At 40.7% G+C, this 27,071-nt stretch overlaps 3 protein-coding genes and 1 long non-coding RNA gene across 4 annotated transcripts; 2 read left to right on the top strand and 2 right to left on the bottom strand.

The window, feature by feature from the left end:
* The first annotated feature begins 2,950 nt into the window (after window positions 1-2,950).
* LOC147503217 (uncharacterized) lies at window positions 2,951-4,072 on the top strand. The gene has a single exon (XM_086604742.1). It carries the CDS (start codon window positions 2,951-2,953, stop codon window positions 4,070-4,072), a length of 1,122 nt encoding a protein of 373 aa, XP_086460868.1.
* An 11,461-nt stretch (window positions 4,073-15,533) lies between these two features.
* On the bottom strand, window positions 15,534-16,502 carry LOC147503216 (uncharacterized). Its single transcript, XR_015220149.1, has 3 exons — window positions 16,291-16,502; window positions 16,136-16,198; window positions 15,534-16,028 (listed from the first exon to the last, which is right to left on the bottom strand). It is a non-coding gene; the product is annotated as an uncharacterized LOC147503216 (long non-coding RNA).
* Window positions 16,503-18,466: 1,964 nt separating this feature from the next.
* LOC147503215 (uncharacterized) lies at window positions 18,467-19,036 on the bottom strand. The gene has a single exon (XM_086604741.1). It carries the CDS (start codon window positions 19,034-19,036, stop codon window positions 18,467-18,469), a length of 570 nt encoding a protein of 189 aa, XP_086460867.1.
* Window positions 19,037-23,280: 4,244 nt separating this feature from the next.
* LOC147503214 (putative serine/threonine-protein kinase PBL21) lies at window positions 23,281-26,871 on the top strand. The gene is made up of 6 exons (XM_086607989.1): window positions 23,281-23,576; window positions 23,678-23,713; window positions 23,793-23,986; window positions 24,099-24,288; window positions 25,222-25,613; window positions 26,441-26,871. Exons 1-6 carry the CDS (start codon window positions 23,474-23,476, stop codon window positions 26,708-26,710), a joined length of 1,185 nt encoding a protein of 394 aa, XP_086464115.1. The 5' UTR covers window positions 23,281-23,473; the 3' UTR covers window positions 26,711-26,871.
* Window positions 26,872-27,071: the final 200 nt, after the last annotated feature.

Raw genomic sequence — 27,071 nt, 5'->3', positions numbered from 1 at the left:
AATTGTTGTTTTTATTCCAAGTTTACAATCATTTGGCTATTCAACAAGCATGCCTGTAAGAATTAGGATCACTGAAGGTACGATGCACCGCTCAAAATTTCTAGACTACATGTGAAGAAGGATAGATGAGCATAGATCCTTTAGTGGTAACAGAGATGCTATAGGTAGGGGTTGAAAGATATGTTGTATAGTCCAAACACGTTTTACGCTTTATTTAAACCTTCTGAAAGAGCCCACCAATGTTTTACACTATATCTTCTATACATGTTAAAAAAATAGCGAGTGTCTATTGGTGTGAAATAACGAAATGAAAGAAATACAGAAGAATAGTCCTTAAAAAGCTCTTGTTCCAACTTAAGGTATCTCCACAAAACACGGATACCACACAGGCATTAGTACACCTTAAAATGAGCCGTTAGAGTAAACTGGTGGCTTTAGACTGCACCTGCATTGAAGATAGCAAAAGTATATAAAGAGAGCAAAACCATAATTAAATATCAAGGTTGAAATAATAACAAAAAATTGATTGATTATATATATCAAAAAAACAATTATGCTTACTTGCTGCTATTTTATTACATAGAAGTTGATCATCGTGAATAGAAGTCGAAGTGGTCCTTGTTGTACTTGTACCATTCATATGAACATTTGTATGGGAATAGATGTGAACTTGTGTACTACCTATTCTTTGCCTTGTCTGTTTGTGCATATTCGAAAAGTGAGGACTCATAGCATCCACATGCCTTTTTTGCTGCAACTTTCATTTTCGCTCAATCTTTTTTTATGCATATGCTAGTTGTTCTTTGCTTAAGACCATTGCTTCTAGACAGACAACACATGACTACAAAAGTACAACAATAAGAGTTAATCTTTGTAAAATTAGTACTCATAGTAAATAATACTCATATGAACATTCTAAAAGTACTGTTCAACTTAAAAGTTTAGGTATTGATTATGTTACCGTAAAACCTTAAAAGTACTATTCAACTTAAGTTATCACTCAAAGTCCACAAAACGAAGTTAGCAGCAAACAACTTAACACCAAAAAGGCATTGCATTTACTAAAGAAAATATGTTCCCCCTTATACCGATGCCATTACACATAAAACTAATCATCAAATATCTCTGAACTGGTAAGTTTGGTTCTTAACCATGCTTTAGTACGACATAAACTGAGTTACTTATTTAACATTTTAACCATATCTGGAATTATTTACCAGTAGAGGAGGATTGACAAAGTCCAAAAAACAAAATCATTTTAAATCGGTCGGGGCGCCGAGGGATTTAAACTCCTCTTCTTGGTTCCGACAATTAGAAGAAGAGTGTTCACACTGTCATATAAAATGATAGACCAACATAGTTCAAGAACAAATCATTCCACATCTTGGGCTTTCACTTTTTAGTTTCAAATCATTCCACACAAAGAGAAACTAATACAAACATTACAATATTATCCATAAAGAAAAGGATTTCAAAAGAAAAGAAAAAACACTGTTTTTAAGTAACGGGTGACCTTAGGCTATGTATTAGCCTAATAAATGACTACTAAGACGACTGGTGTGTTCTGGGCTGGGGCACCATAACGGAAGAAGACGAATGAGCACAGGGTATAGTCTGCGGATAATATGAAGGCCGCGGAATCTCGAAATGCGTGAAGGTCGGCGGAGTTAGTATGACTTGAGGGAGATGTTGAATAGGGAAAGAAAGAGCTGGAGCACAGTAGCCAAGACACGATCTCTGGGGAGACAGGTGGACGGTTCCTGGACGTGGGACATGGAAGGAGGTCATGGGGATAGAAGAACGGTTAGAGAAGATGGGAGCGGTTAGAGAAGTAGGGCAGTTAGGAGGTATATAATGAAAAAAGGAGAGAGAAGGAAAGAAAAAGAGAGAGAGATAAGAGTTTATAGGTTGTAATTCTGGACAACACATTTGGCGCCGTCTGTGGGGAACGAGAGGAAGGCATATGATCAAGTGATTGTTAAGAAGAGGGTATAAGATGGCAACCATAGCGAAGAAAGCAAGAGGGAGACCCAAAAAAGTGAGGACTGTGGGGGCTGATGACGAAACCAGGAGTGTGGAAATGGAGGAGATGGAAGAGTTGGAAGAGGAAGTTCACGAGGTTACGGGGGAGGCAACCAGGCTGTTACAGGAGGAGATAGGGAGGTTGAGAAATGAGAATGACAGTATGAGAAAAGAAAGGGAATCCACACAGGGGGAGGAGGAGATAAGGGAGCCGGAGAATAGTGAAGTGGAAGGCCAGCATGAGGAAGTGCGTCATAAACCAAGAGGCGATATGGGGGAAGGCATTACCATGGAGATGGTCCAAGCGATGATCGAGAAAGACAGAGAAATGAATCGGGTGGCGGAGAGGGAAAGTCAAGTGGTGGTGAAGAAGGTGGTGGCTGGACTCAATCAGAATCCGCTGGCCGATGCACTCTGGAACGCCGAGGTGCCCAAGCGGTTCGCGCAACCAAGATTCGAGAGATACGACGGGAAGGGGGATCTTGCAAACCACTTGCACCATTTCAGGTAACAGATGCCGTTGTGGCAAGAGATTAAATATGATGGGCTCCGATGCATGATGTTTCCCACCAGCTTGAAGGGTGGAGCGTCAGACTGGTATTATAGGTTGGCATCGCGGAGTATAACCAAGTTCGAGGAGTTGGAGCAAGCATTTGTAGACCATTTTATCCATCAGAAAAGGAGGGTAGTGGATATTGCGGATCCATTTAACGTCAAACAGAAGTCCGGCGAGACACTTAGGGAGTTCTTGTGTAGATTCAAGGAGGAGACCCTAAGGGTGGAAAGTCTGGACGAGCACACCGCAGTCATTGCTTTCTAGCATGGACTGAAGCCAGGAACCAGAGTCCACGAATCTGTATCCAAAATTGAGGTTACAACGTTGCATGCGTTGTATCCGAAAGTGGAGAAGTACATCCGCTATGAGGATATGTTGCAGAGAAATGCTAAGGAGCCAAGGAAGTCAGAGAAGTCAATACAGAGTGTAGAACAGGAGGACCAGAAGGACAAAGGGAAGGCTGCGATAAGAGAAGGGGGAGCCTATAGGGAGGCGGCACGCAAATCGGAGAGAGGCAGAGATCAAGTTAGGAGGGAGGTCCGCGAACGAAAACCATATCGCTACGTGGAGTCCACACCGTTGAACAAACCATTAGATGAAATCTTGCCATTGATTAAAGGGATGCAACATTACGAAGGTCCGCGAAACATACCCAGGGAGTTAGAAGATAAGCCGTTTTGTGCTTACCACCAGGTCAGAAATCATACTACAAATGAGTGTTTCGCACTGCGATGGTTGATCGAGAGAATGTTAGAGAAAGGATTATTAAGGGAATTTATCAAGGAGATACACCCAGTGGATAGAGCACCAGCCGCGGCCAGAATATTAGGAACAATCAATGTCATATTTAGTAGGGAGACAATGGGGAGGAATGCACACAGGGACAAGGTACGAAGGACTGCCAGCTTACAGCAAATAAATGAGGTTTCGTGTGTTCCGCGACCGGTACCAGGGACCGCCCTAGGAGACGGAAGGATAGAGTTCACCCCGAAGGATCTGGAAGCAGTAACCGCGCCTCACGAAGATGCATTGGTGATTACGGTAGCAGTGGGTAATTATATGGTGAAGAGGGTTTTGATAGATTGTGGGAGTTTAGTAGATTTGCTGTTTAGGGGCGCGATGGAGGAAATGTGCATCGAACAGAGGCAGATGAAGCCCCCAAGAACAAATTTGTTTGGATTTAATGGCAGCAGAACCAAGCCCATGGGGGAATTACTGTTACCTGTAACGGTGGGACCGGTGACGGTATTCACTCGTTTCATGATAGTGGACGCCGCCTCACAGTACAATGCGATCTTGGGGAGAAGATGGATCCACGAAATGAAAGCGATTCCATCCACATACTACCAGGTGATCCTCTTTCCGACTAATGGGGGAACATATGAAATAAGAGGGGACCAGGTCGCAACTCAAAACATTCACCAGGTGGTGGTTAGAGAATTGATCCGCGCACCAGAGAAGGAAGTGGAGGGGGAGGGTGAGTCCCCAGCATAGCAACTATAGACCGCGATGGCTAAGGGAGACGGGTCCGTGGGAGGAAAGACCTTGGACGAGACTGCGACCGTGAATCTGGGTGAGGGGGAAGAAGAGAAACTGGTGTCTGTTGGGGCCGAGTGGCTAGAGAGTTGGAAGGCAAAGTTAGTTGCTTTGTTAACAGAGGGCAGCGATGTTTTTGCGTGGTCGATTGAGGATTTGATTGGATTGGATCCCGAGTTTGCGTGTCACAAGTTGCACATGAGAGAAGAGGCCAAACCCGTCCGGCAAAAAATGAGAGGAATAAGATCGCAGTATGCAGAAGGGATAAGAGAGGAAGTGCAAAGGTTGAAAGCCGCAGGAATCATCCGCGAGTGTCAGTTTACCGAATGGCTCTCGAACATCGTCGCAGTACCTAAGAAAAATGGGAAGGTAAGAATGTGTGTTGATTTCACTGATGTCAACCAGGAGTGCCCGAAGGATTGTTACCTATGCCGCGGATAGATGAATTGGTGGACCGAACGGCCGAGTTCAAATTTTTTTCATTCATGGACGCCTCCATGGGGTATAACCAGGTGGTAATGTTCGGCCCAGACCGGCCAGGTGAAGACAACGTTCATAGTAGAGGGAGGAGTGTATTGTTACACCAGAATGCCTTTCGGACTAAAGAATGCAGGGGCAACTTTTCAAAGGGTAGGGGATAAGATGTTTGAATGCAAAATCAGGAGGAGTATGGAAATATACATAGATGATATGGTAGAGAAGAGCATGACTGAGGAGGTACATCTGGAGGGATTGAAAGAAACCTTTGCAATATTGTGAAAATATAAGCTGAGGTTGAACCCTGAGAAGTGCACATTTGGGGTGACATCTGGAAAGTTTTTGGGATATATTGTCACATACCGCGGAATAGAAGCTAACCCAGACCAGATTAGAGCGTTGGTGGAAATGCAATCACCCCAAAACGTGAAGGAGGTTCAGATGCTTGCGGGAAGAATTGCGGCCCTCAACCATTTCATTTCCAAGTTGTCAGACAAGTGTAGACCGTTGTACCTACTCTTAAGAAAAACAACTGACTTTTAGTGGACCGAGGCATGGGAACAAGCTTTCCAAGAGTTGAAGATTTATTTGGGAAAGGCTCCTATTTTGTCGCGACCAGGGCAAGGGGAAAAGTTGTATTTGTATTTGGGGGTGTCAGAATATGCTATTAGTTCTGTGTTAATAAGGGTGGTGGACAAGGCAGAGAGGCCGGTGTATTTCCAGAGCAAAACAATGTTAGACGCAGAAACTAGGTACAGCAAGATTGAGAAGTTTGCATTGGCCTTGGTGTTTTCCGCATTAAAATTGAAGCCGTACTTCGATGCTCATTCTGTGGTCGTGGTGACCAACTTGCCTCTCAAACAGGCGTTAAAGGCTGACAAATTAGGGAGAATGCTGAAATGGGCCATGCTGTTGAGTGCATATGACATTGAATTCCAAATCTGGACAGCGGAAAAAGCACAAGCTATGGCAGAGTTCCCCACCAAAGACCCAACTTGGGGGGGGACAATATGATCATGGAACGGGAGGGAGAGGTCAGTCAGGATTTGTTAGACCCATGGGACATGAGAAATGGATGGAGGGTATTCACAGATGGGTCCGCGATGGACACAGGAAATGGGATTGGAGTGGTGGTAGTCACCCCAGAGAATAATCGCCTTGAATTATCGATGAAGTTGGGTTTCGCGGCTTCAAACAATGAATTAGAGTATGAAGCGGTGATAGCTGGGTTAGATTTAGCCACGGATCTGGGGGTGAAAGAGCTGACAGTGTATTCCGATTCCAACTTGGTAATTTGTCAGATGAATGGAGAATTCGCTGCCCGATGCCCTAGGATGGCAAAGTACCTGGAGGTACTACAGAGGAAAGCGAGTGAGTTTGGCAAGATCCGATTCGCTCATTTAGGACACGGTGAAAATAGACATGCTGACGCATTGGCATATGTAGCCGCGGTGCTTCCTGGGTCCGAGGGCAAATCAATTGAGGTCAGGGTGTTAAGCAAGCCAAGTACCTCCGAGAATGCCGAGGTAGGAGTGACCATGAAGGAAGAGCCAGGGTGGATAGAGCCCATAAAAAATTTCTTATTGGGGATAGAGATCGAGGATAGACGAGAGAGAAGGAGAATGGAGTAGGTATCCCAAAGATACATTTTAATGGAAGGAGACTTGTACAGACGGAACGTCAGCGGACCGTTGTTGAGATGTTTAGCTTCGCGGAAGGCGAAAGAGATCTTGGAAGAAGTTCATGAGGGGGACTGTGGGAGCCATTCGGCAAGAAGAACGACGGCGCATCGGGTGTTGTCCCAGGGGTATTTCTGGCCACACATGAAGAGAGAAGCAACCGAGTATGCTAAAAGGTGCGAGAAATGCCAGAGATTTGCGCCACTGATACATGCACCCGCTGAGCCTTTGCACAAGGTGTATAGTCCTTGTCCATTCGCAATGTGGGCACTGGATATTGTAGGACCGCTACCGATGGCCAGTGGTAAACGAAGGTATATGCTAGCAGCGACTAATTATTTTACCAAGTGGGTAGAGGGTGTGGCACTCCAGCAGATCAAGGAGGAACAGGTGAAGAAATTCCTGTGGGAAAATATAATATGCCGGTTCGGGTTGCCGCACACCATAATTGCCAATAATGGGACTCAGTTTACAAGTGGGAAGGTGCGAGATTTCCTCCAGGCATTCAAAGTAAAACAAGGATTCGCGGCTCCTTATAACCCAGAAGGGAATGGGCAAGCAAAATCCTCCAACAAGACAATCATGGATAATCTGAAGAAAAAACTGGAGGATAAAAAGGGTTCATGGGCGGACGAGTTAAATCATGTGCTGTGGGCATATCGAACTACACCGCGAACATCCACTCATGAGTCACCGTTTGCCATGGCGTATGGGGTAGAAGCAGTGATTCCAGTAGAGATGGTGGCGGCCACAACCCGAACAAGAGCGGTGGAGGAGGGGATCAATGATATGGTATTGACCGCGGATTTGAATCTCACTGAGGAGAGGAGAGACACAGACCGCATCCGATTGGAGGAATATCATAGAAGATTGCAAAGACAATATGACAAGAGAGTGAGGTCGTGACAGTTTCAGGTGGGGGATCACGTCTTGAGGAGAGTGACACCGTCAACTAGAAAGGAGGTGGACGGAAAGTTAGGGCCTAACTGGGAGGGACCCTATAATCGCGGGCGAAAAAGGGAGCCAGGAAACATATCGGCCGCATACACCCTCGGGGAAAGGATATCGCGAGGCCTTGGAACATCAGAATGTTAAAAAGTTTCCATGAGTGACAATATGTAATATGTGGGAATCAATGGCAAGGCAGCGGCCTCTAGTGATGTAGCGACATTTTATGATGATGTTTAGATTATAAAATTTATCAATGAATAGAGTACCATTTTGCCTATTTGTTTGCTGCGTTGTTAATTGCAAGGGTGCAGAGAAATTGACCATGGACGATGAGGTCCCACTCTAACTGGGGGGCAAACTGAGTTGCCTTCAGACAGTTTCACGGCTGGACAGAGATAGCGGGGGTGGGGAACCCTTCGCGGACAAAGAGGTCCAAATCTGACTTGGGGGAAAATTGAGTTGCCCTCAATCAGGAGCCCATCTGAGATAGCGGGGGTGCGGAGCCCTTCGCGGACAAAGAGGTCCAAATCTGACTTGGGGGCAAATTAAGTTGCCCTCAATCAGGAGCCCATCTGAGATAGCGGGGGGGCGGAGCCCTTCGCGGACAACGAGGTCCGTATCCAACATGGGGGCAAACTGAGCTGCCCCCAAGGATCTTCATGTAACGAGAGTTTAAGTTAGGGCAATTCCAGCGAGGGGTGAAAATGGTTGTATAGTATGGTTCAAACATTGTGCCACGAAATAAAAAGAAGAAACTACCGCGAACTGGATGGTTAAAATAGCAAACATAAGTGTGAGCCCACTGGGATCACCCAGAAATACGGGACATAAAGTAGACATACAAAATGATTGAGAACAAAATATGGCCATGGCTAAGTAAACACAAAGAAACAATCTCCAGTTTAATGTTTAGCAGCAGCGTCTTGTGAAGTGGGATTCCCAGCCATGTCTTTGTGAGGAGAACCTTCGGATATTACCACAACCGCGTCGTCTGCCACGGAGCCAGTGTTGAGATCACCCGCAGGGGGCGGCGAAGAGGCCGTTGAAGGTCCAACCACAGGAACAGGGGCTGAATAGGGTGAGGGGAGGAGTCTCCCAACAGCAGTGAGATCGTCGAGCCGACGTTGCAACTCTCTGGCTATCTTCTTTTCAGCCAAAACACGGAAACGATCGGATGTAACCCTTACCGATTGCTCCAGCTGCACTTGGGCCGCCGCCTCGTGGGCTGTCTTCTCGCCCTCCATCTTGGCCCGCAGCTCAGACAATTGCTGATTGAATGCCTCCTCTGCGGTCTGTTGAAGCTTGTGGGATTTAAGAGCGGCGAGGCGTGCATTATCGCGGTCTTTCTCCAGACGCTCATATCGTGCTTTCCAGCCTTCGGGCCCATGAATCTCCTGTTTCACCGCCTCCAGGGTTCTGGTCAGACCGCGGATCACGTAGCCTGCATCCAGGCTCAGCTGTACACAAAGGAGATGTTAAGTATCTTATCCACAAAAGATACCAAGGTAATAGGGGACTAAGACATACCTTCTCCCAGCCGGTGTAGATGGCAGCGCGGTGGGCAGCGAAGGTTCCAGAGTCACCATAGGCTTGGTCACGAGGAAGATGGGGGCTGAAGAACAGGGTGGCAGCGACCGTAGCATTATCCAGAGCTGAGTCGCGGGTGGTGACCGCCCGATCCCTAGCTTTGAAATCAAGGCGCTAGACCTCAGGAGTGACTGGGGCAGTTTCCTTGCCTGGACGACGAGTAGAAGCCGCGGGCCGCGGCAATATTGGTGCGGGAGAAGAGGGGGTAGAGGAGGTTCCCATCGTTCTGCATCTCTTGGCTGGCGGGCTCTTGGCCGCAGAATCAGATTCGCCCTCTTCTTCGTCACTGTCCCACAGTTTTAACTTGGTGGCATCCATATCTGGGGCGTTGGGGAGAGTAGAACCAGCAGCTTGAAAATCGTCCTCCCAATCAGCGAGGGAAGAGTAAGGGGCCGGGGCACTGTGGGTGCTACTTGGAAAGGTTTCAGAGGGGCGTTGAGATTGTTGAGTGGCCGTAGCCCTTTTGGCAGCAGCTTTGGAATGAGAAATCTTCTTGGTATATCCCCTCCTCTTGGGCTTGGGGGGGCGGAAGCCTTGGGCAACCTTTCCTTGGGAGGAGGCAGACGGTAGAAGGGGCCTTGGTACTTGCCGAAGTCCTTGAGAGACGGGTCCAGAAGAAGAGGAGTGCCTTTCTCCGGATCGATGCCTAGGACGTCGCACTGATCACTTCCCAGGTCGCGGAGATTCTGGAAGATGGCAGAATTGACACCGAAATATAGTTGGGAGTGTGAGTCTGGTCTCCAACCTGTGCCCATGCAAAGAACATTGGGATGAGCGATGGGAATATGTAAAAAGAAAACATAGGCGGGCGGTCTATAGTTACCACTCGAGAGAAAATGTAAATGTCTCAGAGATACTTCAGTAGGAAGGTCAGCGGACAGGAAGCTCCGAGGCACATACAGCGGATAGTGGTGCCACACTTTGTCAGAAGAAGTGATGTTGAGAACAAAGGACTTCTTTCGCGGACGGCTACAGAAGGATTGGTAGCCTATACTACCGAATTTGGTACTCTTCTTTATGTAATAGTGAGCGATCATGTCGCGGAGTTGGATGTTGGGGGAGTTGGTTTTGTTATAGAAGTTGGCGGCGTACATAACACGCCAGAAGTTGCCAATACCCTGAGACGGTGGGATATTGAAATGGTTGCAAACTTCTACGTCTAATAAGGACAAAGGAAACCGAAGGCCGGCCACGATTTGCCCTACGGTAGCGACAAGAGCTCCTGGCCGAGGTTTGACCAAGTGAGGGAAGTGAGTAACCCTGAGCACATGTTCTAAAGTCACATCGTCTGGGATATCATAAGTCACCTTGACCGCAGCCAAGTTGGGTCGGCGGTAATATGAAGGGGGCAGAGGGAGTTTGAACGATCTCCCAGATGTGGAAGGGATAGCGGTTGGGGAGTCCAAATCTGAGGCTGCAGACTCAGATCTCTCAACAATAGGGCTACTGGATCTGGAGGAGGGAGAACTAGATCTGGTGGATCTGGCGGCGGAGGTGCTTGCCGACTCAGAAGCCGACATGATGCAAATTATACTAGTCGTGGAGTGGAAAAGATGAAAGGTCTAAACTACGCAAGTAGGAGAACAACCAAACCAATAGTATAATAAAAGTTCGAGAGATAAAAGAAAGAAGAAAAGAACCTCGTTTACGAGGCAGCAGCGAGCAAAGAGATTGGCAAGAGTCAAACCAGGAGCGAAGGCAGTAGAGATTCACCGTGAGGAAGAAGGAAGATAGGAAAGCCAGGCGATTCCAAAATGAAGAACAGAGAGAGAGGGAGTTGAAAGGATTAAGTGAGAAAGAAGCAAAAGGGAGTGAGAGAGAAAAGGAAGGGTTTGAACGAGTTTCGAAGTGGCAGGGGTACAAAGGTAATTTCCAAAGTGCAAAAACCAAAGAATCAGAAGGAGGGGCCAGCAGGGGGTGACACGTGGAGGGGCTAAGAACGAGGCGACAGGTTCTGCATGCCATCATAACTACTAGAAGTGTGCGAGGCACGCGAGGGGTATAGAGCTCTCAAATCAAAGCCATGGGAACACGTGGCCATAAGGAAAGGACCCAACACTGACTAACCGGACCCCCTCCCCTTGTTTGGTTATGAGCTCCAGGACATGTACCCGAGCTCCGCGGCTTCATTTGGCAGAAAGTATCTCGGACCCCGAACTAAGGGTCCGAGGACCGAGAGGGGGCATCTGTATCAGCCTAATAAATGACTACTAAGACAACTGGTGTGTTCTGGGCTGGGGCACCATAACAGAAGAAGACAAATGAGCACAGGGTATAGTCCGCGAATAATATGAAGGCCGCAGAATCTCGAAATGCGAGAAGGTCGGCGGAGTTAGTATGACTTGAGGGAGATGTTGAATAGGGGAAAGAAAGAGTCGGAGCACAAGAGCCAAGACCACGATCTCGGGGAGACAGTGGGCGGTTCTGGACATGGGACATGGAAGGAGGTCATGGGGATAGAAGAACGGTTAGAGAAGATGGGAGCGGTTAGAGAAGTAGAAGCGCTTAGGAGGTATATAATGAAAAAAAAAGGAGAGAGAAGGAAATAAAAAGAGAGAGATAAGAGTTTATAGGTTGTAATTCGGACAACACAGGCTACATATAGTTAAAAAGTTTGCGAAAACAAATGAATGAGGAGATGAAGAAAACGAAACCACGTAAATATCATTACAAAGTAAGCATTGGCAAAAATGTGGCCTTTAGTTCACTTGAGATCTTTGGGTCGGCGATTCAAACGCAACAACCCCGTAACCACAAAGTAGATGATGTTCCAAAGTCTTTGCCCGTGCGGTTTGGTCAAAGGCAACTTTGATAGGAACAACCCACCAATCCTGGAAGGGGAATAGAGCTTGCAAAGCAACAAAACCTGTGTCAGGCTTCCACTCAATTTTAATTAATAAGATAAAATTAAGGTATAATTAACGACTTTTACAAAAGATCAAAAGATAATAATCACCTCACAGAATTGGTAATAATAATGAGAAAGAGATCCATGAAGAGAGAACCCAACGAGGCCTGATCTGAATATGCGTGTCCGATCAAAATCAAAAAGAGGTTTTCCTTCAACGCACTACAAATCAACAGAATATGAGAAGAAAACTATGGAAATAGAAACTAAATGTATCAGAGAGCCTCAAAGAGTTGCCTGCGCAATCCAATCTCCCAGAGAGTAGACTATGCCACTTATCATCATTTTAGCTAAAACAGGATTTTCTCTTAAAGTTTCTTTATAAGCAGTCCAGTTGTACAGTGGTACATATGTTGTTGTCTCCGGAGAAAATATGATTTTTTTTCATTTTGTTATTTTTACTGTTGGCAAAAGAAAGTGAGAGAGAGAGAGACGGAGATTGAGAGGGAGACGGAATGTGAAAGGACTATATGTATTTATGGTAATTAAAGACACGTAATTAATATTAAGTGGACAAATGGTACAATCAGGGAACCAAGAGCAACAGAGCCAAGGCTGTAGTGCATGAGCTGCTTCAATGACGAAACCACTGGAAGATATGTAATTTCCTTCTTTAAAAAAAAATTCCAAAACATATCAGACTCATAGAGTACCCAAGGACTATTAAAATCAATTTAACTCAACCAACAAAACAATTCTTCAAAGGGGCTTTTGTATTTGAGAAGACAAACAAATCTTTTTCTAAACAAAATTTGAGTGAATAGTAAAGTTTGCGACCATATATTATTTCCCATCAATCCCTATATAGTTTCTATCTAAGGTCAAATAAAGCTAGGTTCTTATAGAAATTTACTTTGAATATGGAATTTTTTTCTGATGAACGTCAAAGAGTTACCTGCGCAATCCAATCTCCCAGAGAGTAGACTACGCCACTTATCATCATTTTAGCTAAAACAGGATTTTCTCTTAAAGCTTCTTCATAAGCAGTCCAGTTGTACAGTGGTGCATATCTTGTTGTCTCCGGAGAAAATATGATTTTTTTTCATTTTGTTATTTTTACTGTTGGCAAAAGAAAGTGAGAGAGAGAGAGACGGAGATTGAGAGGGAGACGGAATGTGAAAGGACTATATGTATTTATGGTAATTAAAGACACGTAATTAATATTAAGTGGACAAATGGTACAATCAGGGAACCAAGAGCAACAGAGCCAAGGCAGAGTGCATGAGTCGCCTTCAATGATCGAAAACCCATCGGAAGATATGTAATTTCCTTCCTTAAAAAAATTCCAAAACATATCAGACTCATAGAGTACCCAAGGACTATTAAAATCAATTTAACTCAACCAACAAAACAATTCTTCAAAGGGGCTTTTGTATTTGAGAAGACAAACAAATCTTTTTCTAAACAAAATTTAAGTGAATAGTAAAGTTTGTGACCATATATTATTTCCCATCGATCCCTATATAGTTTCTATCTAAGGTCACATAACGCTAGGTTCTTATAGAAATTTACTTTGAATATGGAATTTTTTTCTGATGAACGTTAAAACGGCTAAATAGCTTATTGAAACAAAACAGGACTAAAGTTAGTGTACCTCAGTTTTCCTATAATAGGAGTAAATGTCTTTAATGTATTCAACAACGGCAAGTGGATTATTCGAATCACAGCTGTCTATATCAATAATAGGATCTGGCGATACGTCCTCCATTTCAACCTCCTCCTACAATAATCCCAAGAAGGTGTAAGATCATCAGTTAAAATTTTTAAAACCCGTTTCACAGAGCTGTCTTAGTTAATCAACAACATAGATAGTACATACAATCTCAACTTCTGTGAGTTTTGTGAACATCGGCAAAGGCAAGTCATTAGCTGCCTTGTACTCATCCACATCTATGATAGTACAGTCTTTCGATAGTATTGACAGTTTTGGTTTTTTAGCTTCCTGTAATACAAAACAATCTTATTAAAAGATTCTCATGACAGTCGATTGAGTTCTCTGCTCCATTGGAATGGCAATCTCTTTCAGTTGTAGCTCTCGCTATTGTTCTATCTAATAAAGGCTCTGCCGTAGATTCTCTTCGATGCCGGATGATCCATTCCCATACGGTTGGTACCCACTTTTGCGCTTAACTCAAACGATACCACTGCGGACCAATGACAATGTCATCATTTTGGGACCCATTGTGCGAGTTTGCAAGTGATGCAACCTCCAAAATCTGATTCTCCGGATGGAAATTGTCTCCGGAAGGTGGTGTCACGAGATCCGGTGTTATGGAACCGAGAACCTTGATGTGGCCCCATCATTGCGTGTAGAGAACCCATCAATACTCCGAGCTTAGGAGGTTCTCCAAAGACTGAAACTTCGAGAAAAGGATGTCCGCTGAAGTGAACTCATTATCCGGAAAGGAGAAGAAGTGCCTGAATTAGAGATCAATGAATTGGGTGATAAGGTGGCCAACCGGGCTTCCCGGATACGATAATAGGACTTGGAATTCATAGTGAGAAGGTGGAAATTTCGACGGCTACACTATTTCGCAACTTGCATCCAAATGAGGATGTTAGTAGGCGAGCAAATGGCACCTCCGGTGACGAAGGTGTTGTCCGATGCAAAGGTTCCGGAGGGGGGAGTAAAGGGGAGCGAAGGTGATGGTTCATGGTGAAGGTTGAGAAAACAGGTGGAGAAACTAACCGGGTCTCGTGCGCATAAGGCCCAATGGCAAAGATGGAATTGGGACCGGGGAATAGACATTTGCAGATAGAGAAGTGAAGGATAAGAATCCTGGCGGACCGGAGTAGCGTAAGGGGTTCATTTGAAGGAATGAAGCGAGGGAAGAGGGAGGAGCGCGAAGGGGTAATGCAACAAGATGGCGGATGGGCTGAATTTCCGGTGGAAGCCCCAAAGTTTCGACACTACATGTTCGTGGGACTAAAAGCGAATGGCCAATTCGGCTTCCCATTTCTATGAGATCCAAAACACCAATATCCACTCCAAATAATCCCCATCTTCTTTTCTGCAATGTGCCCCAAAGATGCAGTTACATATGTAAGCTTGTAAAGAGAAATTTCAATAAGCTAGCACATACTTTCGTAGATATATATAAATCTTGAAAATGAATACTTAAAAAAAATAAAGAAAAGAGATATCAAGAAAAGGTAGACTTGCACCAAATCATCCAAAGAAAGGTTAAAGTTGAAGCAAGTAACGAAATGAAGGCTGAATCCTACACCCCCGTGCTAGCCAAATGCAAGAAACTAATAAGTCTAGTAACAATTTATATTTACAGTAACAAAACGGGGCAGATCAAAAGCATATAAAATTGAGCATGCTGAATGACCTCAACGGCAGAATTTAGTTCTCATGACTGAGATATAAAATAACTTACAGCTATACAACTAAGTTACTTGAAAATCTTCTGATGTATTTTGAACAAAGGAAAAAAACAAAAAAACAAAACACCAACTTAATTTCCTTTTAAACAACCAATGCACCATACTTGCCAGCCAAATATTACCAACATCATTAGAATTACAAAGCAACTTGAGCAACAAAATTGAACTTTCAAAAACTAAGGGTCTCAAGAGAATCAATGTTGTAATTGGAAAAGCATAACCTACTCAAAACTTAGCATCCATTATTTTATCAAATTGTGTAAAAAGCTTCTAGGCGACGGGTTGTGGGGAAGAGAAATACAGAAAATAAAGAGGGTGCATTTTTTTCTCACTAAAATCCAGTAATATTTGGCTTCCATATAGACAAGAACTAAACACAAGAAAGTACATATAACATCCAGTGTATCACCTCAATGTGCGTCTTGAACAGAAGCAGGACTCGAACAATATAAACTTGAGTACATGTAGCTATTCAAAATTCCATGACTTAGAAACCAGAAATTGGCTTGATAAGTTGATTTATCTTCGTAATTTATAATAAGATTTACCAGTAAAATGCAAAGTATGATGTTGATCAAGAGAAAATCATCAACTACAAAAGGTGAATTCACCCATCAGTAGAAAGACTCGGACACTTTACTGTGGCTAGCTCAAACTGGTTTATACGAGTTCCTCGACCATGGACTATTATTCTTTCTAATGAGTCCCAAGGCCAACATTTTCAGTAGAAAAACAAAAAACAAACTCATACTATATTATTTTCTTATGTTTCAGTACAATTTAGAAATATCAGTACCCTGCAAATAGTTGTAACATAAAACGAAAAAGAAGGATACAACAAACATGTACCTCTGAAGTAAATATCTTGAGAGGAGAAGGTTGCTTGACCTCCTTCTTGTTTGCCAATTGCGCCGCAAACCACCTTATAAAACAGCAAAGACTGATCATTAACTATCGATAAAAGCACATTTAATTCATTCCAAATTTCGAAAAAGAAATACAAAACTTAATACATTGTTCACTCCTAACCTTGTAATTGGTCGATGAACCGGAACATTAGTTAGATTTCTATCATTAACTCCATTGCTTTTCCTTCAAAATCAAACAGTATACATATAAGGCAAAAGATCAAGTATTACAATTAGGTTAAAAGAGAGAACTTATCAACTGTTTTTAGAACTTACTCTTGTAATCCTCTTTTGTTCACAACGACACAAGACTGATTTCCAATTACATTCAGATTAATCGTACTCAAAGCTCGTCGATTACGTCCAACTTCAGCTGTTACCACCTTCCCAAATCCCACTCTTGCACCACCTTTATTAATCAACCACAAACCAAACAAAAAAAAATCAAATCAGAACCGTGGTTTTAGTTTTAGTTTTACAGCTCAATCCAAAACACACCCACATCATCAAGTAGAAGATCAAAAATATTACCTTGCAAATTCTTGGGTCCCATTAGTCTTGAATTGTTTTCTTTCGAAGTGTTCATCTTTTTATACTGTCCTAATACAACAACAACAACAAAGAAAGGGGCAAAAAAAAAGATCAGTTTCTTGAAGATGTTTGTTCAAATACCTCAAGAACATATATTGACAAAACCACAAACCTTGGATTTCATGAAAGATAATCAAGAACAAATATCTCTGAATCAGATAAAGCCTTTCGATAATCCCGTACCTGCAATAGGACCAAATCCGATGGAAGGTAAAAACCATAAGAACTAATAAAATATAAATTGATTTTGAAATTTGAAATTTGATTGACTGAGAGATTTGAGGAAAAAAATAAACATACCTGATTTCAAATTATGCAACTTGCTAATCGATGGAGTGATGGATACGAATATACGATGATTCTTTCTTCTTTTATTTGTTCTTCTTATCTGGTCACATGAAAAAATGAGAGCAACCCTCTCCATTGGTGATAGAGAAGGTTGAAGGACTTTTTGTTTTTTTTAACGTCTAATAAATTAATTGATTAAATGGCTAATTAAATGCATTTATGGTGGCGTACAATTGAAATGATGCATGGTTTTGGTTTTTTTTATTCACCAGCCACATGAAATGAAATGACCAATTACTCCTAATTAAAGTACTAAGCAATAGTTTTATTTAAGGACAATATGGGTATCATATATTTACAAAAGCATAAAAAGACAAAGTTATCCTTTTAAATGGTATTGGAGTGTTTTGGTTTAATTATTTATCCAGGGTATCATGCGTAAGAAAAATACCCGGATGAATTTAAGGGTCCATGATAGTTATAGGTTATACTACTAGTAGAGATAGAAAAACCTTCGAAGGAAACAATATAAATGTAGAGATATGAAATTTATTCATCCTTATGATCGGGCTCGAGCTTTTTGACGTCCCAACCCAAGCCCAATCCGAATTAAGGCCGGGTTTTTACTTTCCAACCCAACCCCGACCCAATGAAATTTTATTGCAACCCAAGCTTATCAAAATTTGGGCTTTAGCCCATCGGGCTTGGGTTTACCAGACCCAAGTTGCACCCCTTTCCAAAATTTTAATTTCGGATTTAAGGAAAATTGGGCTGATGTCAGCAACTCCACTAATAATTCCGATTTTAGGACAAATCTTCATTAATAATTTCGACTCAAGAACAAACCGGGCTGACATCATATGACAATATAAATTTATACAGTTTTTTTTTACCTATGTAAATTTAAATTTTACAATGAAAATGTAAATTTACATAGTATTTTACATATGTACATTTGTATTTACACATGACAATATATATTTACATGTGGAAATTTAAATTTACACAGTATTTTTTGCAATTGAAGAAGTCTGTAAAATTATATTTACATAGTTGTCTACCTGTCTTGTGTAAATTTAAATTTATATTGCCTTGTAAAATGCATATTAAAATTGTGAAGTCAGCCCATGTTTTTTCCTTAAATTTGTAATTAAAATTCAAGATGAACTTGGAGCGAAAAAAATTGGAAAATTGTGCTCTCAAGTACTTGCGCTGGTTCCATACTTCCATCTATGTAGTATGTACTTATTATATGCCCACACAGCGGCCTTGAGTTTTGGGGGGCCCTAGGCGAGATCCTAAAGTGTGTGGCCTTTGCCGATAAATGATAAAAAATACATAAGCCAATTTTTTTTGTTATTTGATCAAAAATTAAGTCTAAATTACTTCGTACTTTTACGAAATCAAATGTGTGCTTAACATCAACAAATTCACACCAAAATTCAATTACAAAAACTAAGCACTACTGAAAAGCTAGTCTTACATTTCTAGCTGCGAAATCACTAATTAAGTCTTCATAATCAAGTTTTTATACTAAAGACTTTTCAATAGATAACATAGCTAATCCATTTAATCATTCTTGAGACATGCTCGATCGAAGGTAAGATTTGATCAACTTCAGTTTTGAAAAACTTCTTTTTGCAAATGCGACAGTAACTGGTATAGTCAACAAAATTCTATATGCAACCCAAGCATTTGGAAAACAGTTATCTCGTGACTTCAAATGATTTAGCACGTCCATTGCTTTCTTTGTGTTATCTGGTAAAAGTTCTCTCATGATTCTTAACTTTGAAAATAAATCTATCCCGTCAATATCGGAAACACCGTCATGTTTCAAAAACTCTTCAAGATTAATGCAAGAAGTCTTTAAGCTATTTATATCTGCAACCTTTAACTTCTCTAAATCAAACAAGAACCCAAAAAAATTCTCATACACTTCGAACTGTTCAAATCTACTCTTGAATGAAGAAAGAGTTTGGTCTACTATGAATAAGAAGTAGTTAAATCCAAATGATTCTTCAGCTGATTGTGTCACTTCTTCACTAACGTTCTTGTCAAACTGTTTTTTTGTACAAATGATCCGCCTTTCACAAAACACTGGTTGAATTTCCATCATAGTTGCAATATCCTTAGCTTCTGTCATGGCTTATTCGAATCCGGTTTCTCTATACTTCTCAAAAATAGAAATAAGTCTTTTCATTTCATGTATGGCCACATCAATCTGCATGTCTTCAGTTTGAAAGTTTTTGCTAACAGAGTTAACAGCAAAAAGTAAATAATGTCAAATTACCATGGCAAGCAAAAACTCAAAACTCTCAATTTCATGTATCAATAGTGACTCAGCTTCACTCTTTGTTTTAGGATTGTCACTGTTTTCAGCCAAGTAAATCAACACATCTCTTATTTTCGGAGCTTGATGTCTAACTGCACGAACATTGTCTACGCGACTCTCCCAGCGTGTTGTTGACAACGACTTTAGCGAGAGACCTGACTTGGGCTTCACATCTTTCACATGATCTTTAAACACTTTCCCACCTCTTTGTGGAAGACGAAAATAATGAATAGATTCGCTGAACCACTCTAAAAAATGATATAGCTCTTGAACAAGAACTAGCCATATCACAAAGAGCAAGATTTAGACTATGACAACCACATGGGGTGTATAAGGCTCTAGGGTTTATTTCAAGTAGTCTACTTTGAACTCATTTGTGTTTTCCTTTCATATTAGATCTATTATGATAACCCTGCCCTCTTATATCACCAATATCAAGGTCAAGAGTGTTCAAAATATTTTTGAGTGTATCAAAGAGGCCTAGTCCTAATGTGTCATCCACCTTCAAAAATCCTAAAAAGAACTCTTCAACCTTTAGATAACTTGATGTAACATCTACAAATCGAATCACAAGCGACATTTGCTCTTCATGACTAATATCCGGTGTACAATCAAGTATTACTGAAAAGTACCTGGCTTCTTTGATTTTCTAGACAATGGCTTTCTTCACCTCACTTGCTAACAACTCTATCAACTCATTTTGAATCTTGTGGCTAAGATAATGATAATGGATTTCTTTACTTTGAATGCACCAAATATGCTCTTTTAGTATTGGATCAAATTCAGCAATCATTTCGATTAAACATAAAAAAAATCTCATTATTCTCATCATAAATCTTCTAATTCTTCCCACGAAAAGCCAAATTACCTTTAGCAAGTGCATTCACTAAAGCAAGTATTCGTAGTAACACTTGTCGCCAATGTTCCCTCTCTTTGCTGATTTCTTCTTGCATTTTTTTTGTCAATTGTTTCATTCTTGTCAAATCTCTTCTTTAGTTCATACCAACTATTCCAATAAAGAAGATGCTTTGGAGATGATTGATGTTATGAAAGCCTTCTACTTAGGTTATGCCAATCACAATACCCTTCACTATCCAATTGAGAAGTGTTTGTGTGTTGCTTGAACAACTTACAACAAAAACAAAAGACCCTGTCCAAAGAAACAAAATATACGAGCCAAGTTCTATCTTTTTTAAATCCATTTGACATTATTCGAGTGTAATGCTTCGAAGAGAAATGTCTGCCAAGGTGATTTCGGGGAAAATCAACATCAGTAATTCTTATAGGACCTTTTTCGACAAGTAAATCTCTAAGATTTTGATCAATATTGTCCCAATTTGCTGGATCAAAGTAGTGGACATGTACATGTTTTGTATTCTCATTTGTATCTTGATCGAGATCGTCATTCACTAAAGGCTCATCATTATCATTCACCAAAGGTTCAACATCTTCGTTCAGTTCATGCTCTCCATTATCATCATCATTCCTTTGTTCGACGTCAACCACTATTGTTTCACTTGAACTTTCTATTTGTCCTTTGTTACCAAATTTTTTTAGTATATCTCTCCTTTGGGATTGAGCGACATCGTCTAATCTTTGCTTCTTTTTCCTTTTCTCAGAGCTAGAATGATACTTTCTAGCAGGAGATTTCGGAGGCATGATGACAGACTGACAATTAAAATTTACAAACAATCAAACAATGATATGATTAATTAAAAAATCACCACAACCCCAGCTCAGTGGCTTACACACAAAATACATACAAAACAGTAAGAAGCTATTAATGTCTAGTCATCTCAAACTAAAAGAAAAGGGAATTAAATACAACCATAGAATAGTTTAAAAAATACTTATTACTTTGCAAATAAGTATGATTAAAGTTTTAAAGAATTAATATATATCAATTAATTAAAATAGTAAACAAAAGACTACTACTTATTTGGGAGTTGCAGGTATACTGTTAAAAGAGAGAGGAGTAGAGACCGTGGAGTGCAAGTTGGAGTCTTGGAGAACTCAGACCTTAGAGAATTGCAAAGACCGAGAGTCGAGAGATTGAGACTTGAGAAGAGAAGTGGAGTCGTCAGTCGTGGAGAACAAGACTCTCTGAAGTTTAGTATCGATGGGGTTTTGCTGTTGGGCCAAATATGTGTTTAATGATTTATGTTGGGCCGACTCTCTAAAATAATTGACCACAACTGCTTTCAGCCATGGGGCCCTAATATTGGGCCAACTTTTGGGGCCCCAGCTGGCCGCTTGTGTGGACTGTCCTCAGGGTCGGCCCTGTGCCACATATACTATCCAAGTACCCAACACAATGGATTGGACATGATTTGAGGCCCAACCTTGAACTTCAAACTTTGAAGATGATTAGATGAAGGCTGCCTTAAATGAATCATGAAATAACAATGCAGAGAAGACTAGAAGAATATGGGACATTGGGACCAAATATCCAATATTAGTACTCATGGCCAAAACAAAAGTTTTTATGAGCATCTGGCTGTTATGCATTATTTTTCCATTCGTTGCATTCTGTCTGATGGCTCATTCCTTGTTTCTACCTTATTCTTTTTTCGGTCCTTCGTTCCTCTTTTTGTTATATTAGGTTAATATTGAAATCACCAACGAACTTTGGTTTTTTTTAAGTAAAATCACCAACTTTGGTAACTCCAGCCTACAATTAAACATGTACACTTTTATAAGCCACAGGTGATCGACTTTACACTTTAGCGATCATTAGAACAATTTACATTATAGATATAGTTCGAATCAATCCAATTAATATGCTCTTATTTGAATATATACTTCAGTCAGAAAACGTAGGAGTCTCTCAACCCAACAAGGAATTGGACTCCATTCACTTGTAAGTTGTAACTGGCACGAATAATCTTATTTTTGGGTTAAATTTTAATGTCAAAGTTTAGCAGGCAAATTCAAGAGAATGTACGTTAGTGTGAATTGAATAAAATACATTCCAGTATAATTAAGGCAACACAAGAAATTGGTCCCAAGACCCAATTTTGGGGAAAATGAAGTCTAGAGGACACGGTTTTTTATGAGTAACTCACAAAGACAAATTTTGGGGAAAAGTAACTCAGAACCCACTATTTCAAAATTAGTAACCCTCAAGGACAAAATAAGTTGGCCTTGTCTTTTTACATTTTTTAAAACGCCAGTTATACTCTTCTGGGAAAATAACCCTCAATGACAAATGATTCGGATTTAAAATAAATATTTTCCGATTTTATCATTTTTGTCATTTTACTATAAAAAATAAATGTTCATACTTTCTGCTGGTGTATGAACAATGATTGTTCATATCCAAATAGATAAATGTATCTTATACAATATATTGATGTTCATACTAAAAAGACTATGAACATCTTGAGAGTCACTCCCTATAAGGCAACAAGCTAGCAAGTAGCAACCCGGCCTCATGAGTCATCATATCCCATGACATATTATATTGGCATGTGCATCTACTAAGAAACGGACATGGCATGGTGCACTGTGCAACTTCATTTTTTGTGTGCCAAAACACCCCTTGAACGTTTCATTCATCTAGCTCTAGCATGTATCTCAGCAGCTTATTAGATATATATCCAAAAAATAATAAAAATAAATATTCCATACCAAGCTGTTAGCGAGCATTTTCTTCAGTTACTAGTCCACACTGAAATCACGGGTCATAGGTGAACGCGTACAAATACTCGTTCTATTCTTCAATAATTTACAATATCACCCTCCTTATATAATTGAAAAACAACTAACCCATCCCAATATCCCAGCATATAAACAATGATGACTATATCGTCATTCAATATATTCCCACCAAATTTGCAAAACAAAAAAACCGAAGAGGGTGTGAAACTATGCAGAAGCCAACAAAGAGACAGATGGAGAGTGACCAGAAACAGTAATGAACGAAAGAGACAGAAAACAAAGAAGCATAATTACAAAAACAGGCCCACAATTTCACACATAAAAACAGATTGTAATAAATAAACACAAAGGACAAGATAGTACAATCCCACAAGTAGTGAATTTGGAGCTAAAATTAAACAACAAACAACATCCTCATCACCATCTTCTAACAATAGCATTCTACTTCATCCTACACCTCATTTCTTGACTTTCTTTAAATATCCATCCCATTTTTTCTTCAATATCTCTTTCTTACTCTTAAGGTCTAATTCATTCTTGTATGAGAATTATAAGTGTCTAGCTTATAGACACACACACGCACACACTATGAGTTGTTTTTCTTGCATGGGCTGTCGTCGAAAAGATGTCATCAATATTGAAGATCGTATCGAAATTCAATCTACTTCTCAGTATTCTTACCATTCTACAGGTCTTTCCTGTTTTTCTCATTTTTTTTTTTCATTTGTTTTAAATTATGTATTGTCAGCCTTACGCGAGTTTTTTTTTTTTTTTTTTTTTATGGTTTTGCAGAGAGTGGGAGAGGGAAACATGGTTATGACACTAGTGGTAAGAATATAGTTTTAAAAAAATACAATGTAGCTCAAGTTTTGATTATTTATTCTAATGATTTGTTGAATGTGTGCAGAGTATGCAGGTATGAGAAAATCTTCGTCGTCATTTAACGGTAGAAGCATTGGTAGCAACATTGAAAAGTATGGTGCAGCTCAAAGATTTACATTTCGTGAACTTGCATTTGCGACGAAAAATTTCAAGTTAACGAATTTGATTGGAGAAGGTGGTTTTGGAAAGGTTTATAAAGGGTTGCTTGAATCTGGCCAGGCAAGTTTTTCTTTGATGCATTTCTTGGTGTGCAATTTAACTAGATTATATTGGAAGAAGGTGATCTATTGCTAGGATTTTCACTTATGGATTATATTGAAATCGTGTTTAGGTTGTTGCAGTTAAACAGCTTGATCAGAATAGTATTCAGGGGAATAAAGAATTTATAGTGGAGGTTCTCATGTTAAGCCTTTTACATCATCCTAATTTAGTTACCCTTCTTGGATATTGTGCTGATGGAGATCAGAGGTTGTTGGTTTATGAGTACATGCCAATGGGAAGTGTGGAAGATCATCTCTTTGGTTAGTCTTCGATTCGAGAAACATATATCCATTTTATCTTTGCGAAGTTAATTAGCCATTTTCTTGCTCATGGACATTTCCTTTCTTTATCGCGTTAGCTATTGAACACAGTTTGATTTTTAATTACACAATGTTGTTGCAAGGACAATTTATGTTTTACAGGGAACTAACTAAGCCTTTGTGGTTCATACTTGTATAAATTCATCACATGTTCGTACAGATTAAATAAAAAACAACTTTTTTGTTAGGTTCAACTTGGTTAAGATGATAGTTTTGTACTTTTGTCAGTCACGCTCATTCTTCACTGTATTTTCGTGACTGTTCTATGAGCCTTCATCTGCTTGTGCTCCCTGGACTCTTTGCCTGAATTGCCTATTATTATCTTTATAGGCAACTACCAAACAGAGCAAAATGTTAATGGAGACCAAATTTATTTAGTTCTTTTTTCTGTTCATCTATTCTCTTGCAAGATGTTCATAACCACGAAGGATCCCAAGTGCATCATACATTGTCCATTAACCTTTAGTCTTTTTAGTTGTCAGCCTATTGCATTCTCTTACATAGAAACCTATAATGCATATATAGCAGGTGCCGACTAGCAAAGTAGGTAAAACCTTTGGGTGATGATACCAGAGGTCTCGGTCTCGACCAGCATCAAAGAGTTACTGATCTCATTTAAAACAGGCTTGCCAATCAGATGTACATAATTTTCAAGCAGAATTTACAAATTTGCTTTGTTAATTTATTTGACTATTCTGCGTTCAAACTGAAGGAGAATATATTGGTAATGTAAGCTCTAGTGACTCTAACTGGGGGTATAATATCTAATATCTTTCTGAAGAAGTCAGAACCTTTCAAAGTTGAGCTCCTTGTCAATTTATCTGACACCAACACTTCTCTAATCAAAGCCCCTTTTTAATTTTGTTCTTTTAGGCCTGGATCATGAGAAGAAACCACTTGATTGGAACACACGGATAAACATTGCTCTTGGCGCTGCTCAGGGTCTCAAGTATCTGCATTGCCAAGCAAATCCACCCGTCATTTACCGTGACTTGAAATCTGCAAATATATTGTTGGACAACAACTTTGAACCAAAGCTATCTGACTTTGGACTTGCTAAATTAGGCCCTGTGGGTGGAAATACTCATGTTTCAACAAGGGTAATGGGGACATATGGCTACTGTGCCCCGGAATATGCTATGAGTGGGAAACTGACACTCAAGTCTGATATCTATAGTTTCGGTGTGCTTCTTTTGGAGCTGATCACTGGGCGTAAGGCAATGGATTTTACAAAGAAACACGGAGAGCAGAGTATAATAGCTTGGGTAAGTTTCTCCGCCACTAGCTTTCCTTTCACTTTGTGAATATTATTGCCTACTACGTTGTCTGCATAAATTCTGTAAATAGTGGCACTCAGAATCAAGCTTTGAGCATTGTGTTCCAGGAACCAAAATCAGCGTACAACAGTACATGCCAACCAGATTAAAAATACTGGAATAGGCATTTCTCAGCTCAGCTTTCTCTTTCACCTTATCCAGGCAATGCTCCATTGTCTGCGAAAGGAGACTCTTCTAAACTTTCGCCATAAGACAAAGTATCAGTGATGTTATATGACTTAGTGTAACGGTCTGTTGTCTAAAAAATCATTATTACTGTGGAACACTATAAATTTGGGTTTGAGTAATTGAGTCAACATATCATCATATGAAGGGACGCTTTTAGCTAGATGGGTCTTCCATGCTGTAGATGCTCTTATCAGGCGGTGGTAGAGTGGAGTGGGGTTGTTGTAAGCCCTCTTCTATGGATCACGGGGATATGTTTCCCCAGATCTGTTTGTTTACTTCTCGGAGCCTTTTGATTTAAAAAAAATAATTTGATTAGTTGATCATCAACCTTTTCACCTTATTAGCAGTTTTTACAAGGCACTTTTGAGTCTAAAAACTAGTTGAACCGTATGAATCAAGGGCCTGGTTAGGCAGCCAGTTAAACCCATTACCCGTGCCTCCATGGACGTGGAGATATTGTGGTATTACCTGGTAGGTTTAAAACGGGTAACTGATCCATCTGAAATGATGATTTGCTAGAACCATTCTCTGTTACTTATTATATTCCTGTTTACTCGCTAATCGACAACCTTTTTTTTTCCATCCAGTCTCGTCCTTTCCTCAAAGAAAAGAAGATGTATGTTCAGTTGGTTGATCCCCTCTTGAATGGCCACTTCCCAGTACGATCCTTGCACCAGGCTATTGCAATTACTGCAATGTGTCTCCAAGAACAGCCAAATTTTCGACCAATAGCAAGTGACATTGTCGTCGCGCTTGAATACGTGGCCTCACAACCCTATTCAGAAAGACGCTCAGAGAAGTCCAGTCCTCCTCTTTCATCCCCTACACCGCAGGAAGGAGGAGATCTCTCTCAGTAATCCAATGGTAGGAAGAGTTGTTCGTCTGTTTAAATGGGAGGTGCCCATCTAAATTACATTGAGTTTGCAATTGGGAATATGAATACCTCCTGGTCTTTCTTATATCCCCACACACTTGTACATGTTTTTTGATACCAATATATTCAAATCTTACCAAGAAAGAAGTCTGTTTAAATTAGGAAAAGAATAGTACAGTATTTACCCAAAAGAGAGCCGGAGAGCGTGGTAGATTGTTGCTATTTTCTGTTTGGTTCTTTGAAAGGACAAAGGTTACGCTGCATACGTTTACTGAAGGATTAATTTGGGCAAACCAACACATACAAAAAAGCCAACGTGTAGAAACAAGCTTATAAGCCTCCTC

This window comes from Coptis chinensis, chromosome 4, assembly GCF_015680905.1.
Source record: "Coptis chinensis isolate HL-2020 chromosome 4, ASM1568090v1, whole genome shotgun sequence".
NCBI classification, from domain to species: Eukaryota; Viridiplantae; Streptophyta; class Magnoliopsida; order Ranunculales; family Ranunculaceae; genus Coptis; species Coptis chinensis.
The sequence above is the reverse complement of the archived record's forward strand: the minus strand, read 5'-3'. Positions and strand labels throughout refer to the sequence as shown.